Source organism: Mus caroli, chromosome 3 (genome assembly GCF_900094665.2).
Source record: "Mus caroli chromosome 3, CAROLI_EIJ_v1.1, whole genome shotgun sequence".
Taxonomy (NCBI): Eukaryota; Metazoa; Chordata; class Mammalia; order Rodentia; family Muridae; genus Mus; species Mus caroli.
Genome location: NC_034572.1, coordinates 120,088,879 through 120,105,603, shown reverse-complemented (window position 1 = coordinate 120,105,603; position 16,725 = coordinate 120,088,879). Strand labels below are relative to the sequence as shown.

Here is a 16,725-nt window from a genome sequence, read left to right as displayed (position 1 = left end):
TAACCTGCTATCTTTTGGCTTCTTTTTTCTTACCTATTTTTAAGAAAACATGTTTTTTTTTTTTCCCCCTAGGGATTGAACACCAAAGTCTCTTCTATGTTACAAAAATGTTCTCCTACTGAGCTTTGCTCTCTCTCAGTCCAGATAACCCTCTATCTCTGCATTTCTTTTCCTTCAAATGTTCTTAAATTGAGCCTACTGGTCAACCCAATTAGCGTAGCGTCTAACGTTTTTAAGTCAATGGCAATAACAGTCTGGGAACAGTCATGAATAAAAGTAATTTCTGGGAATCATAAGTCAAATTATAAAACCTGTATACTAAATGCCAGTATTCAGATTTTGAATTTTAATACAAGACTATTTCAATGTGTGGAGGGAACTAAGTTGTTACTTCTCTACATTTAGTTGAAATGGACAAAACTGTTTGTCTCTGATAGCTTAACCTTCCATAGTATACACTCTCATTCTGTGGAAGTAAGTGAAACAGTGACAACTTAATTTGAAACACAACGGACAAAAAGCTTCGACTTAGGCAGTGCCTCTTTATCTCAGAAAGTGAAGTCTTGCAAAGCCATATTGTCTTTCAATGAGAGAGAAATGGGAACTGTGAATAAGGTCTACTTTCATGTCATCTTGCAAGAATCCTGTTAGCTCTCCTTGATGTCAACACATACTTTGCAGAAAGAGAAACCATTGTTTGCACGATCAGTAGCAATCAACACCAGAAAGAGCTAAGAGTAACAGGAGCGCATTCTACTGCGTTTCCAAGCCAACATGCAAGAATTCCAACTGCGGAGAAAAGCATGATGTTCCACAATGAAATGAGAAGGCTCATGTTAGAAACACACTGCTTGACAACTATCTCTAGAAAAGAAAACAACAACAAAACGATATCAAGTTTTTCTTCTATCTTTGAAAGCAAAACAAACAAACAAAACCAACAACAAATGAAGTATTGATACATAGATATTGATTTAGTGAAAGAGAGAAACAACAGCAAACAGTGCAGAACTTAAGAAGGGTGCAAGAGTCCAGGTATACCAGCGCCGGGGTAGGTATATTTTCTTTGGGGCTGGTTACCACGTTGGCTTTGTTGTTTATCTGTGGATATGCAGAAAATAGAAACAGAAATGCCTTAGTCTTCTTGGTAGCTAATGTCTACAAGTAGTGTGTTTATACAGAAATACAGATATGAGAATCAAAAGCCCTTGGGGATGGATGAGAAAGACACAAATGAAGAGCATGTCTAGTTCCTGAAGGTCACACACAGACTAGGACCCTGTGTGTGATGGAAGGATGCCATCATCTGTGGCTGCTTTGGGTGTTCCGCCTTCCCTGAGTGACTTCATTGAGCTCAAACCAGGCTGCAGACTATGACGAGGCTGTAGCCGGTTGCATACTCTTCAAAGCGGATTCTGTTTCAAGGCTGCCAATCATTCACTGCTATGAGCATATACCTTTATTTTTTTTTTCTTCTCATTTTATTCTTGAACCTGAAGTCACGCACAAATCATTTTTCCCTGGAGAACTATCATTACTTTGCTTATTACACAGCCAATTAAAACCCTGCCTCTTCTGCCAAAAATGCAAACATTTAAGTGTTTTACTGAAAATGGTAAGTGTGGGTCTTCTTTAGGAATCTGCCTTCAGTGATAAGAAATCAAACTCTGTTCTGTAGCCTCCGTGTGAAAGGACTTTCTTGCTCATGGTTGCTTGGGAGACAGCCCAGGAGCTTGTGATTGTTCTGTTATTCTCGCCAAGTACATCCCGTGGGACCAAGCCCTTACATTAACACAAGTAAGTTTATCCTTAATATGGGATGTAATTACTACCATGGGAGCCATATTTTCCAAGACGCTCCTAGGGCCAATAAGTTAGCAATGGCCCACAGAAGAAGGCTCTTTGTCGACACGTGGGAGCTTGGAACTTTATTGAGTTTGGGACTACAGAATAAAATACTGAACTTTAATAATCAACATCATTTTAAACCCATGCATAATATATTACATCATGGTTATTAAACCGAAACTTAAATTCACATTCACTTTTGTAATCAAATGATGTAGTCATTTTTTATTATTTTCTAAAGGGATACACCCCATAATTTTAATATGAATGTAAATATACCTGTGGACTTAAAGAGGAACAGGGACTGCATATCAAATGGTTATTTACAAATGATTACAAAAGACATTATTTTGGGCTTCTTGGGTCATTTAACCTTATGCCTACAAGCTGTTTTGGGGCTATCATTGAGAAGAAGGCAAAGGGGGAACAGAATTCACTGAGTATATAATATTTTGCTCTTATTTTCATTCTTCTTTGTGTGGTATTGCTATGACCATTATTTAATTAGCTTATTTATTTATTTATTAGATATTTTCTTTATTTAAATTTCAAATGTTATCCCCTTTCCTCATTTCCCCTTCAAAACCTCCCCATCCCACCTCTCCTCCCCCAATCAGTAACCCACCCACTCCAGCTTCCCTGTCCTGGCATTCCTCTACACTGGGGCATTGATCCTTCATAGGACCAAGGGCCTCTCCTCTCATAGATGTCCCATAAGGCCATCCTCTGCTACATATGTGACTGAAGTCATGGGTCCCTCCATGTGTACTCTTTGGTTGGTGGTTTAGTCCCTGGGAGCCCTTGGGGGGGGGTTACTGGTTGGTTCATTATAGCTTTTAAACAGTTAGCTTATAGCATTGTCATACAATGCTCTGTGACATCCAGAAAGAAAGAAAATGTTGAACATTTTCTTTACCTAGATGACTTATTGAAGATTAAGCCACCAAGCTGCATTTTGAAAATAGGTTTGCAATTTTTGCTTTAAGTCAATTGAACACAAAATATTTGCTACAGCCAAAAATGGACAGAGGTAAAGGTTTAATGGTATCTGTTATAGAGGAATCAGAATGTGCTTATGTTATTACAAGCTACATTAGACAAGGAGAGGGATACCCAAAGGTAACGTATTGGGAAGAAATGCTTGATGAAGCATAGCAACTTCCTGTGCAGCCATCAGGACCTTGTGATTAAATGCATTTAGTGTTCGTCAAATGAAAGAGAAATACTCTGGAATGTTCTTCCTGTTTTGAGAGGAGCAAGGCCTTCCCCTGAGGATTCAGTTGCTGAGAACTGCCTTATTCTTAGTGAAAATGTGACTCACTTGTATCTAAATGCACACAAACTTATCAGCCAAAGTGTACAACAACCCAAACCTTCATCCACATTCACACGTGAACGACACACACCGCATCATGTTTTGGAGGTATTTATGACATTATTCCCAAACAATAGGGAAACTTCTAAGTAAAAGCCAGAAGAACTGGCTTTTAAAGAGTCAGTTATCAAGTACCATGCTCGACCACAGTTGTCTTTTCAAATGTACGTGTGGATTTATGTCCTTTATATTATGGAAGCAATGTACTTTCCTTGCTTGAAACCTGAGTGCAATCAACAGTGCAGTATTACTCTCAGAAGGCATGAATAAGGAATTGTATTTATTCACTTAAGGTTAATACATACTTCTTTTAAAGAAGCTTAGCTAGAATGGGCTCAAGCTGAACTCACTTTCACATTATTTGTAAACCCAAGGCAACTGTATTAAGTCATGTCTGAATTAATTTAGCAATTATGATGATGGATCAAAAAAAAAAAACCAAAAAACAAAAACCCAACCCTATGGTATTTTTTACCCCCGGCACAAGCAAGCATTTATTATGTCCTGGCTTCTGTATTTTCAGGTAGAAAACCGGACATTTCAGACAGTCAAATGCATTACCTGCATATAGATAAGGGTTCAAGTTCTTGTTTACTTTAAGAAAAAAAAACTCTATCAGAGAAAAACCAAGTAATGTGAAAGTGGGGTAGCGTGTTATGAGTGCAGATTAGCGCTGACCTATGATGCTCTTTTTCTACTTCCACTAACTCGGGTAAATGAGACTGTTTCACTTCTAAGTGTGCATTTTCCAGGTAGGAGAAATCTGGTAGACACAGGTTCTCACCATCATCTGAACACTCGAACTGGACTTCCTTTTCTGAATTGACCAGTCAAAGAGAAAGGAAGATGGGAAAAACAAAAAAACAAAACAAAACAAAAACCAAAACACAAAAACAAAAAACACAACCTGTTGAATTTTAAAGCATCAAACCATGGAATACAAAATCATTTTGTGGTCGAAGAGGTCAGCTGGAGGAAAACGGTGCTTTTTGTATCAGGATACCAGAGAGAATAACTGTCCATTGAACCTGTGAGCTCTCCAGCACCAAACAGCACAGAAAACCCAAAGGAAACATTTGGAAACGTAAAAAAAAATCTTCCCAAATCACACACAGATAGGTAGTGAGATAAGGATTGAACCCATAGGAATTTAGGACCCAATAAATGATTTTCTATGTTACATTTCTCAATAAGAACTGACACCATCTGAATGGGCCATGTTCAGAGGTTAGAATATTAATTAATTCCCAAGAGTGTTGACCTGTTGAGGAATGTACACATCTGCCATTGGAAGAGAAAGAAAAATGATTAACAAGACATTTAGGTGATTTCGAGATCACAAATATTATTATGCAAATATGAAGTTACAGTATTAAAATAAACTCACTGTAAACAAGATATTATCAGTGGGAGCAAGTTATAGTATATAAGTTCGATATCCAAGATAATAAAAAATACTTTTGTTGTCTTCCTTGGAAGATTTTCCTAGTGCCTGTTCAGGGTAGCACCATGAACACATCTTTAACCCTTCGGATTGAAACTCGAGGAACTCAGGGCCTTTAGAGAAACTGCCCAAGCATGAACACTTAGTCACTGAAGCCTTGATTTTCCAGATAAACTGTCCTCAGATTTTGGTGGGCTTCATCATAATCATTTGGAAAAGTATCTGGGATTTGCACTTTCTTAGGTCAACAGAGTTTTTTGTGAAGGTGGAGAAGCAGAGACGACTGAAACATTCACTTTATAGAATAACTATATCTAAAATATTGGGTTTCATGGTTAATACATAATCAAGTGAAAAGGATCGAACGTTTGTTAGCACACATGATAATCATGTTTGTGTTCTATCTCATGCTTCAGCCTGCATCCTCTTTCCGAGAATTGTGAGGTACATAAACTACACAGATTTGGGATTCCCAGGTAACGTTTAAACTCTACAGCATCTGAAAGTCAGAAAGAGTTTAAGAGAGCTGTTTAACTTACCTTTACCCCATCTGGTTTCTTCAATAAACTCTTGGCTGCTGCAAAATGAGAGTAAAATTGCTTTAGAGAGTTATCCAGAAACCTAGAGTTAGATAACAAATCAAGAAATCATCTCCTGCACTTTTGCTGAGTTATGGGCAACACACACCAAACCGTCAAGGTCACACTGATGAGCGAGAGCTTACGGGACACTGAAATACAGTATCACTTTTCTGGTTTTGCCACAGCAAATTTAGAACTAAATTCTTACAGAGTTCATGACATGGAGTTGAACACTTTGCCAGCTGTACACTGGACTTTGTGTCACTGTTGGTTCTGAAAAGGATACTGGAACTTTCACTGGACTATCCTTCATAATCCAGAAAGTTGGTTTCAGTCTCGAGATACCAGCTGACAGACCAATTACATGTTCATTCACACCGTGTCTTGTGACCATGTCAGTTCTGCTATTGAAGCTCCTCTTTCCAGAGGATGAAATTTTATTCACAAAAATTTGCTCTGGCTAACCAGTGTCTTCTCTGTGTTTTTAAAAATCAGATAACTTCAGTTGGACTGAAGATACAAATATCTATATAAAATCAGATGGTACCTTATTGACCAGGAGCAAATTTTTTATGCTCAGCATATGGTAATAAAAAATGCATTCCGTGTTCTTTTAGACTTCAAGATCAGAAAACAAAGGCTTCCTAAACAAAGGTCTTTGAATTGAAAAGTTAAAAACCATAATATCTGGAACCAGATCTAGAATGAAATGAAATCTTAAAGGCGTTGGTTCTCATAGAAAATGTCCTTTTGGTAGGGTATTTAAGCAATTGCTTGTATTATTCCCAAATTCTTCAATCTATTAAAACTAGGAAGCATCCTTTTACATATGAGTGCATATACAGTGAACAGCCAGCATAACTATAATGAGTAGTACACTGGTATAGAACACTCACAGCACAGAGAACAAGTATGTACTTCCACTGAATGACAATATACACAGTCATTTAAGCACACGGAGCATGACATTTGAAATGAAACAACTAGCTGTAACACAACCACATGAACACTTCATTTATTTATATTTCTTTGGTTTGGGGTGTTATTTTTGGTCTTCAATTTGACAACATTTTAAGTTTACCTGAAAGACACACACATTCATTTTATCTTACTTTTAGCAACAAAGCTCTTAAAGTTTATCAATGGAGATTGTTATTCAGTAGTTGCCTTAGTTTTGGTACTGTCTGCCTGTAGTTAAAAAGGGACACTTGGGAACTCTTGTGGCAGTTAACAGGTTAGAGAGCAAACAGGATCATTTGGATGGCAATAGCAAGCAAAAAGAAGACAATGGTTTGAGGGAAGCAGCAATATGGCCTGGGAGATGCAGGGCCATCCTTGTGTGACTACCACCTTACCTCACAAGAAATACATTCCACATTCAGGGAGAAAAGAAGAAATAAAAACAACTTTATAACCACATACTTATGGACATTTACTTTAAAGAGTATATCTGGCAATGAATAAAATGAATGAAATACTCAAAACAAAAATGGAATTACAAGATGGAAGGACAAGATATAACTGAGTCGCATGGTATTCAGTTGACATGGAAGTGATGGCTCAAAGAGTTTTTTTTTTCATGCAAAAACATTCAGAGGCAATACAAAATCCACATATTAGTCATGGTTTTTAGTTTACAGAATGGTGCAAAGGAACACAAGATAAACTAAAGCATCTAAAAGTGGGTACAAGCACTATTAGTAAAGACCCTTTTTACACTGAAGGGTACACTTAAAATGTCAACAAAATACATGATTTTAATTCTGGAGAATCTTTGAAAAGGAAATTCTTCATTAACAACATACACTATATAAATCCCTCTATCTCTAGGGATTCGCTGAGTCCTGGGCCAGGGTAAAATATCTATTTAGTTTAAGGTTGTATACATTGGTTCATGCTTAGTGACCTGGCATTGAGCTCACCTGCATTAACATCAATCACATGGAAGGTCTTTACAAAGCTTGACAAAGGCAGCAAGCAACATGGCTTCTTAGGCTAAACCCATCAGTTAGCACACAGAACAGCAGGGCAGTGCGGCCCCTGGATGTGCAGCACTGGTCACTGTGTGGGAACAGTGTGTGTGCCTGGGGCTCACCAGCTCATCATTTCATGATCTTTCTAAGTGGGAAGGAGGACTGTTCTGTAAACACTAGTCTAAACCGTAACTAAGAGCGGACTGAAGAATGTCTGATACTCATAGAATGGTGGCCACCCGACCATCACTTTAACATCCTGACTGGGTCCAACAAAGTCAGAGCAAGACAGTGAATGCTGCATAACCCCACCCCAAAACAAAAGTAATGTCATTTTTGACAAGTGTTCTAAGAATAAACACCTAAACTATAAGTCTGTCTGTCTGTCTCTCCACTCTTCCCCTCCCTCCCTCCTTCCCTCCCTCCCTCCCTTCCTCCTTCCCTCCCTCTTTTCCTCCCTTTCTCCCCCCCTCCCTCCCTTCATTCATCCATCCCTTCCTTCCTTTCTAAAACAGGGTCTCACTATGTACCTTGAATGGCCTAAAACTCTATGTAGAGCAGGCTAGCCTTGAACTTACAGAGTTCAACCTTCCTCTGCCTCCAGAAGGTTGGGACTAAAGACATGCATCACCTGATGACCTTTCCCCCAAAGTATAAGTTTATCAAATAAGGCAGTAACTTAGTTGCTGCCTCAGCCCACTCCATATATGTCAGGTTAGCACTTGCCAACATTTGACTTTTGAATGCCTAGTGCTTTTTACATAATCTATCAGGGAGGACTCCAAGACTTAAGCATACTTTCCTGGAAGTAATACACACTTTACATCCATTGTGGAAAGTCACTTTTAGAGTAAAGAAACTTCTTGGCTGAATTTACCTCGTATGTAAGTTTCTTTCTTTTGTGTTTCCTTCTGTCACCCCCCACCCTATGCGGTCATTTTGAGGAATACTATTATTGGATGACATCCCCATATGTGCATGTGGCCAGTTCTTTGTAACTTCTCATTAGGCAGCTTTAGTCCTTGTAATTAGTCTAAATGAATGTGAAGACACATTAGTTGAAAACAAATTAGGCCTATAAAAATAGGGTTCTACAAAATGACTCATTTTAAACTCTTTCTTATAGCAGTTCCCTATAATAATCAACAAACAAACAAAAATCCTCATGGTTATTATGAAATATCAATAAAAATGAGACATACATATCATTCTTGTGTGACCATAGCATTTGAGACCTAGGTGTCCAGTATGAGTGGAGTCCTACAGACAGCTACAGGACTATAAGAAGTCTCCCCTTCTCCATTGTGTGATGTGTGTGTGTATCATTTGTAGTTATTAGACTTTCTCAATTCTCTTAAGGACACACACACAGACACACAGACACACACACACACACACATACACACATACACAAACACATACACAAACACTCACACACACACATTAGAGAAGGTCAGAGGTGAGAGGACAGAGTTCAAACATGTATACCTGAAAAATTTCTCGTAGCCAGCATAGTTGTCAAGATGGCACCCTATCAAAGAAATAAGAGAAATGGATTATAGTTGGCCCTAACAAACCTCTGACCTAAAATCAGGTAGCAAGGGCTCACAAATCTCTGGGCTTTATGTTCAGATAGGGACTTTGCGGTGTCTGTTTTTTGGCTTTGTTTTGTTTATTTGTTTCCTGGAAGCCCTAGCCTGTGGCTCTCAGCATGTTTGGGCAGCTCTAACTTTCTGAGCCACATTTAGATCATCAAGCTGAACAGCTGCTTCCTCTTAGAAGAGAAAGCACAGCACACACTGCCCCAGCCGGCCTATTTGCATCCTTGGGTTTGATTACGGAGCATGCTCTGTTTCCCTCAGATCCAGGACTGACTACTGAGATCTATAGCATCAAAAGCTTTGCCAAGACTTCTGCTTTTAGTAGTTTTCACCTCACCAGATCAACCCTCCAACCCTCCCACAACAATGTCAAATTTCTTACCTTCAGTTTCCGTCTAGCATTAAATTTCTTCAAGCAGTCTACAGTCTCCTGCCTGTGCATCATGGAAGCAACAGTAGAGCGTTGCTAAAAGAAGAGGAGAAAGGGTGACTTGATATTTAAAACATAGCAAGAACAAAAAAGAGTCTCAGTTTCATCCGATCTTTACAAATGGCACCTGCACACATATAGTCACCTTGCAAGTACTCAATTGCCATTGTCTCCTAGGAAAAAGCATGGTTTTATAAAGACTGCTAGTGCCTGAGCTTAAACACTGACGAGTAGAGAAGGCACAGGAATGAGGATCAATAGACTCTCAGGTCACCACTTTAGCAAGCATTTCCTAGTAGAATATCTTCCTCTTACTTAGCAGTATATCCTAACCGTAGAAATTTACAGAAAATTTCAAACTCTCTTACAATTCCCTTGGTTTTTCCTTAGGGCTTCTACAAGATAGTCACACTACTGCAGCCATCATGTACTCCCTAAAACTACTTCTAGCTTCTAAGCCTCACATGTTTCTAAGGCTGTTGAATGATAAAGAATTAGACTTTGTAACACTTTCCCTTCTGGGGTACAGTATGTATTCAAGTCATTATCTTAGTCCCTGTTCTGAAGTCTTATCAATTACTGGCATGGGAATTCCTCATTCATCTTATGACAGACAATACTTCCTTAGAAAATTGGGCAGTTTAGAGTTTGCTATACTGGCAATGGTGGTTTTCACGACCATAAATTTATGTCTTAAATACTAAGGTTTATCTTTTTCTGTAAGATTACTTTAAACCTATGAAAAGTGACTAGGGGTTTATCCTTCAGTTTGGCTCCTGGGGTGCATGTGAAAGTGACTTACACAGATCCATGGGTGTTTCAGGGCCTCAGAGGCTGTGATGCGTTTGGCAGGGTTGATGGTCAGCATTTTGTTGATGAGGTCTTTGGCTTCAGGTGTCACTGTATCCCATTCTGGTGACGGAAACTTCAAAGATAGAAATTAGTAAAGAGTTTTTAAAAATAGAGACACTAAGCCAGACGTGTTCATACATGCCTCTAATCCCAACACTAAAGAGGCAGAGGCGGAAGGATCAGGACTTTTAGACAACCTTCAGATATACAGCAAGAGCAAGGGTAACCTGGTATACAAGATCCTGTCTTAAAACACACACACAGTAACAAACACACACACACACACACACACACACACACACACAGAGTAAAATAGAGAAAATCCAAATATATCCCTCATTTCTATAAGCAGTGCATTGTTTCATAAAATTTGCCATTATGTAAGTTAAATTATAGTTAAATTATATAAAAAATAGATTAATTCATACCACTGTCTGCTGCAACAAAGAAATAACTAACAAGATAAAATTGGTCACGTTTATTTTTAATTTGATCCACTGGTTTTGATGTGAACATGTCTGAGATATTAATGTGTGAATTTCTAAAACACTTAACTATAAGTAATGCTGACAAGATAGGCATGATTTTGCAACTGGGTGCCCCAGAGAAAGAAATAATCTTGAGTTGTCATCATCTCTTATTGTACCCTACAAGAAACCATTTCCCCATCATGTTGTGATTTGAAGAAGTGTAGATAGCACATGGTAACTGGCTGGACAGTGGCTGGACCCTGGACTGAGAAGCCGATCGATCCAGAGCACTTCCCAAAGCCAAATTTGCACTCAAAAAAGACTGTGGTCACTGCTTGGTGGTCTGTTGCTAATCAGATCTACCACAGCTTCCTGAACACCAGAAAACCACTACATCTGAGAAGTGTGCTCAGAAAATTGACCAGATATAACACAAACTACAGTGCCTACATCTGCCTGGTTCTTTATGACAACACCCCTGTATATGGCACAAGTGTTAAGTCATCTGTTACAGCCACCTGCCCTCTCCCCAACTGGCCAAACATCTTCAAGCATTTAGATGACACTTCTACAACTAACAGGATGCAGAAAATGCTTTCTAAAAATTCATGAAATTTTATGCAACAGAAATAAACATATTTCTCATAGCCAAAAATATATTGATTGTGATGGTTCCTATTTTGATGAATAAAGATGTGTTTGAGTCTAACTATAATAACTTGAAATTTGTGGCCTGACACTAAAAAATCCTCAACCCAATGCTATCCCAACTACTTTTGAAAATTAACCTTCTTTTCATATGATAAGTATATTTTGTACTAGATATAATTTGCTTCATAAGACAAATATACATCATACTAGTTGATAAATGACAGATTTAAAACAAATTATTAAACAAATGTCAACAACAACCTTTGCTCTTGGTAGTATCCAAACAACCAACCCTCATCCCAAGCCAGATGGGTACTTATTACATACATCATAAGCTCCGGCCTTGATCTGCTGATACAGTCTATGCTGATCTTCATCCCAGAAGGGTGGGTATCCAACCAGCAAGATGTAGAGGATGACGCCTGAGGAGATCATAACAGACAATGAGTCAAATGTGCTTGACCAATATGGTATGAAGACAGAGAGAAGCATGGGAATGGCTTTAGAGAGACATGCAGTGTCCTGTCCTAAAGCCTCCCTGTCTAGAAGGTGACAGCTGTTCCTTTCTTGTGTCCACACTGATACATTGTCAGTCCACCCTGTGGAACAAAGTATTGTAAAGAATCAGGCAGGGTAACACCTAAAGATGAAATGCTCCTTCATTTTGGAGGTCATTTTTGCCTCCCATTTTTCTATATAAGATTTTACATGGGCCGATGCTTAACTTTTTGTTATCTACTTCCTAATCTACTGACAGTGAGGACCTTTGTTGACTGTAGTGTTCTGGTTACAAATTTATGTTCTAAATAAACCAACATCTCTTGGGATGCTGATAAAATATAAAAAGACACAACCATTTTCTCATCAATAATGCATTTTTAAAACTAAAAGCTTTTCCATCAAATAGACCTCACCAAAGAGCCATACATTACAGGGAAGTAAGAGGAATGAGGAGGGAGAAACTGCATGCAACACCCAAAGTCATAAGCACATTGTTGTAATGCAATTTTGAGATTTATTGCAAAAATATGTAGCTAAAGGCATGGTTGGTATGCAGAGGGGACAGGTTCCAGGATCACTTCGCAGATATCAACATCTGTGCATGCTCAGGCCCCACTGATAGAATTGTGGGAGTTATTAAGCTTAACCTAAAAAAGCCATACCATGCTATAAAGGGGTGGCTGCATCATATTGTCCAGAGACAAGGAAAAAGTCTGTGTACATTCAGTGATGCAACTGTGGTTTTCACCCCCAAATATCTGATTAATGATGGCTGAGTCTGTACATTTGGAAAGTGCCCAACCAAGGGTAGCTGCACTTATGAGTTAGTCAACATGCGATTCAGTAGTTAAATGAAAACTATATTCATAGACTGTGAATTTTACATGATATTGCCTTATATGCATATATTCTAAAAATAAAATTATGGTCTCGTTTGCCTTCAAATATTCTCTAGTTACTTTTGACACACTACTAAACTGCCAAGGTCTTTGTTTCCTTTATATCAGATTTTTCTAGAGGAAGGTCTGAGGGCCCTGTGGCCTCACCTGTGGCCTCACCTGTAAGCCTTGCCCTTGTTGCTTCCTTAAGCCTGGAAAGGCCAAGGGAGAAGAGTAAGGCAGGTGGAGCTCTGCCCAGATGCCTTGAGATTGTTTCCCCCCTGAGAGTGGGGGCTCCTTGGCTCTCAGATCTCCTGGTGGGGGAGATCTAATGCAGCTTGTACCTATACGTCTGGGATTCTTTGTACAAAAGCCACCATTGAATTTAAATGGCTTTGAAGATAATAGTCTAATCTTCTCCATCTTTTATTGCCTATTTCTGGAATACAGTTTGAAATAGATTCTTAGAATCCAGCCTGTAGCTAGAGAATCTCAGGCCAAGTGCTTGCCTAGCCTGCCTGGATCCCTGGCTGGGTCTGATCATTATAACTGACAAGCAAGCAGACAAAACCACCCAGGCAAAACTAACCCAACAACGATCTATAATGTCATGTGGTGGGATGATAACTTTTATCTTGAATGTTCCCATGTGCCCACACATTAGTGTTTTGGTACCCTGAGATGCTGTTATTAAGAGGTAAAGCCTACAGCTATCTCCAAGTGACTGGGATATGTTAGAGTCTGGTTGCTGCTGCTGCTGCTGCTGCTGCTGCTGCTGCTGCTGCTGCTGCTGCTGCTGCTCCTCCTCCTCCTCCTCCTCCTCCTCCTCCTCCTCCCTGGTCATTAGGTAAGTGGTTTTGTTCTGCCATGTGCTCTGGCCATGTGTTCTCCATATGTTCACCATAGGCCAATATATTGTGGACTGCAACTTGTACAACTTCAAGCCACAATCACCCTGTCATTATCTGTGGCAATTTGTCATAGTAACGGGAAGGTGATTAACATGGAATAAAATATTTAAAATAATAGTCATCTTTAAAAAAAAAACCTGTCATGGCTTATACACCAAGGCTGGAAATGTATTTTACAAAGTGTACTGTTGTAGACTTGATGTGCATTGAATTAATTTTCATATTATTTTTATTATCTGATACAACAGATGACTCAACAGTCATGATGGCCATAGTGATGACCAATAAATAGCCAAATTTACTTTTCCAGGATGAGTTGTAAACAAACTCATTTTAAATACTGTTATTTCTCACGTATGGTGCAAAGAGTGAAAAACAAAAAAACAAAAAAACATTTGTTTTGTAATCCTGACATTGTCTGGTGAATCCAGACATTTTCCTAATAAATATAGAATTAGGTTGTTACAAAATGATTAAACATCCTTGCAGCTGAGGGATTTCCCACTTTGACTCAGGCTTTTCTTTCCTGAGGCTTTTGTAAGCAGTTGACATCTAACATTACTTCTATGGGAAATGGAAGCTCTTGGAGGCCTTTTGTCCAAGGGAGAGCTAACAATGCCTACTACACATACACTGCACAGCAATATCCTCAAGACTGGAACACTTCACACTACAGGGAAGCCTGCTAAGGCCCAGGAAGTTCCAAATCAAAACTTTCCAACCTGGAAGGAGGCTCCTTAAGACACAGGAAGAAAGCAACTCACAAATCTTATCTGAGGAAGTCCCTAAAACTTAACAGATCTGCAAGGTCCATCTTTGACCAAGGTTATATACACTGGTGTGGAGAAGAGACTCTCCCACTGGCAAAGCTGCCTTCACACTGCAGCGAGTTCCAGGATTGCAGCTTTTGTGAGTTGCCACCCACAGTAGGGTGGCACTTTGGTCACTCGGCTGCTTTGGAGTTGTTCATGTTCATATAAATAACACCAGTAAATTCACTGGCTCACCAATTTGGACTGCAGTGTAATCTTCCTTGATCTGTCACTGGTGCCAAATTCGGGGTGAGCAGAAATTTGTTCAGAGACCTCCTTGGTCACACACCATCTCATGACTTAGTCATTTGATAAATGACAAAGTGGTTTCTACGGAAAATATTCTTTTGGTAGTATAAATATTAGAGATAAAAATGCTTTCGACTTGAAGACTTAGAAGGCAAGAGAAAGTACTATTGGGTGACTGAGATAGAATTGTCAATGCATCTTGGAATTATTCTGTAAGCTTCTTTGGATTTTCTCACTAGAGTACAAGGGCTTCTGAATTATGCTTCCTTCTGTTCTCTGAATAAATAATGGCTAGTGGACTTGTAGCATAATGATAATGTTGCATCAAAACTTCTTTATGAATGATGTTTTTACATGTGTTTTAAATTATTACCTCATTTAATTCTATATAGTGGTAGATATGCTACTAATCACATTTTATAGATTGTAAACAAGGAGACTAAGTGGCTAAGTTACTAGCAGGCTTGTTGATGGTACCACTTTCAAAGATCTCTGCAGCTACTTTTCTTCCATGGTAGGTCTTCTCACCTGAATTACCTAATCAAGACAATCCTCCACAGGGATGTCTGAGGGCTAACCTTTCCTAGATGAGCCCTTACCTGGGTGTCTGGGGGTTAACCTGACATAGATGATCCCTCACAGGGAGGTCCAACAGTCAGCCTAACCAAGATGAACTCTCACAGGGGTGTCCAAGGGTTATCCTACCTTAAATGATCGCTCATGGAGATATCAAAGGCACAATTGGAGATTTGTCTCCTCAGTGATCCTAGATCTAGTCACGTTGACAATTAGCATTAACCACGACAATGAGCATTTCAGGGGTGCTGATGTGACCTCCACATACTGGTCTCTTATGACCTAACTGGTCTTTGCTAATCACTGGCTGAATGTTTTACAAATCAGTATTCTAATTCTATCTCATCTTTTTAAAATTGGAAAACTTTTTTTCCATTACCTAATTACTTTAAGGTACAGCCTACACAGGAAAGGCCCAGTGATAGCTCGTTTCTTCTGACTTTTATTAACCTGTTTTTGAAATTACTCATTTGCTTTTATGAGTCTCCCAAATTTCAGAATTCCTCTTAGATTTTACCATCATAAAGAACTGGAGTGTGTGTGTGTATATTTTAATCTAGTGTACTATTTTTCTTAGTAACCTTGTAACAGTGCTATCTCTGGCAGGTGGAAATGAGCCTCATGTTGGCTCCTGTGACCAAAACCCCTGTTTTCTTTAACATTTTTTTCCTTCTGAAATGACAAGATGTTCCTATACTCTCCATGATGGAGACATCAGCGAGAGCACAGAATCAGCTACTACACAAATGGTAGGAGGGACACACAGCGTAGCAAGACTAAGGGTGATCACATACGTGTGCTCTGTGGAGACACATACATTGAAAATGAGTAGGGAGAGATACAGCGATGTATCAAATCTACATATCAAAACAGATTCATGAGACTAAAGACAACAAATCAATAACAAACTTGTAAAATAAGAAAGTGGCTAGGGAAAATGTGACAACTCATTAAGCTATTGCTATGGCATGCTAGTAAGTTGTATTACTGTCCTACTTATATTCAGAGTCCCTTTTTTGTACAGATAAGCAGACATGACATACTGCTTTGAATAAAGCAGCCATAGGACAGGAGGACACATGGGGGAAAGGTGAAGTAACCTTAGCCATCTACTCATTATGGTACCCTCTCTTTTTGTATATTTCAACATTCCTAAAATCAACGGCATGAAACGTGTTTTTGACACAATCGGAATCGGTTACATAGAACATTGTTAAATGATGCTGCCCCGTTTTCTTTGGTTTATGCATTAATTGGTGCTTGGAAGATATGAGAGATGTTTGATTAATCCGAGTTTTGAGAAGCACTGATTGCTGATTAGGAAGAAAGCCTAACTCATCAAGAACATTCCACACTTATTTTAATGAAAGCTAATATCAGAAAAAAATGATTAAGCCTAAATCACAGAAATGATCGAACATTCTAATGACTGCTCTCTTAGAAGAAGAAATGATGGAAAGCTGAGAAACTGTGTTAAAGTTAATGGAGAAATCATACAAGACACTTAGTTCACCTTGCTAAGTGGAGCACACTATACTGTGTGTCCACAGGGGGATCTGGAAATGCCCAATTA

General features: G+C 38.9%; 1 protein-coding gene across 22 annotated transcripts in view; it reads right to left on the bottom strand.

Moving 5' to 3' along the window:
* Window positions 1-16,725, bottom strand: part of Camk2d (calcium/calmodulin dependent protein kinase II delta) — a 265,931-nt gene that overhangs the window by 41,812 nt on the left and 207,394 nt on the right. For 8 of the 22 annotated variants that reach the window (XM_021157635.1, XM_021157634.1, XM_021157636.1 and 5 more), the window contains exons 9-13: window positions 11,553-11,647; window positions 10,055-10,177; window positions 9,205-9,288; window positions 8,710-8,752; window positions 5,207-5,244 (exon numbers count right to left, since the gene is read on the bottom strand). In XM_021157635.1, the coding sequence (XP_021013294.1) occupies window positions 5,207-5,244; window positions 8,710-8,752; window positions 9,205-9,288; window positions 10,055-10,177; window positions 11,553-11,647 (383 nt within the window). Of the gene's footprint in view, window positions 1-1,041; window positions 1,102-4,007; window positions 4,041-5,206; window positions 5,245-8,709; window positions 8,753-9,204; window positions 9,289-10,054; window positions 10,178-11,552; window positions 11,648-16,725 lie in introns of all 22 variants that reach the window. The other 14 variants (XM_029475216.1, XM_029475201.1, XM_029475205.1 and 11 more) reach the window with 7 other exon arrangements.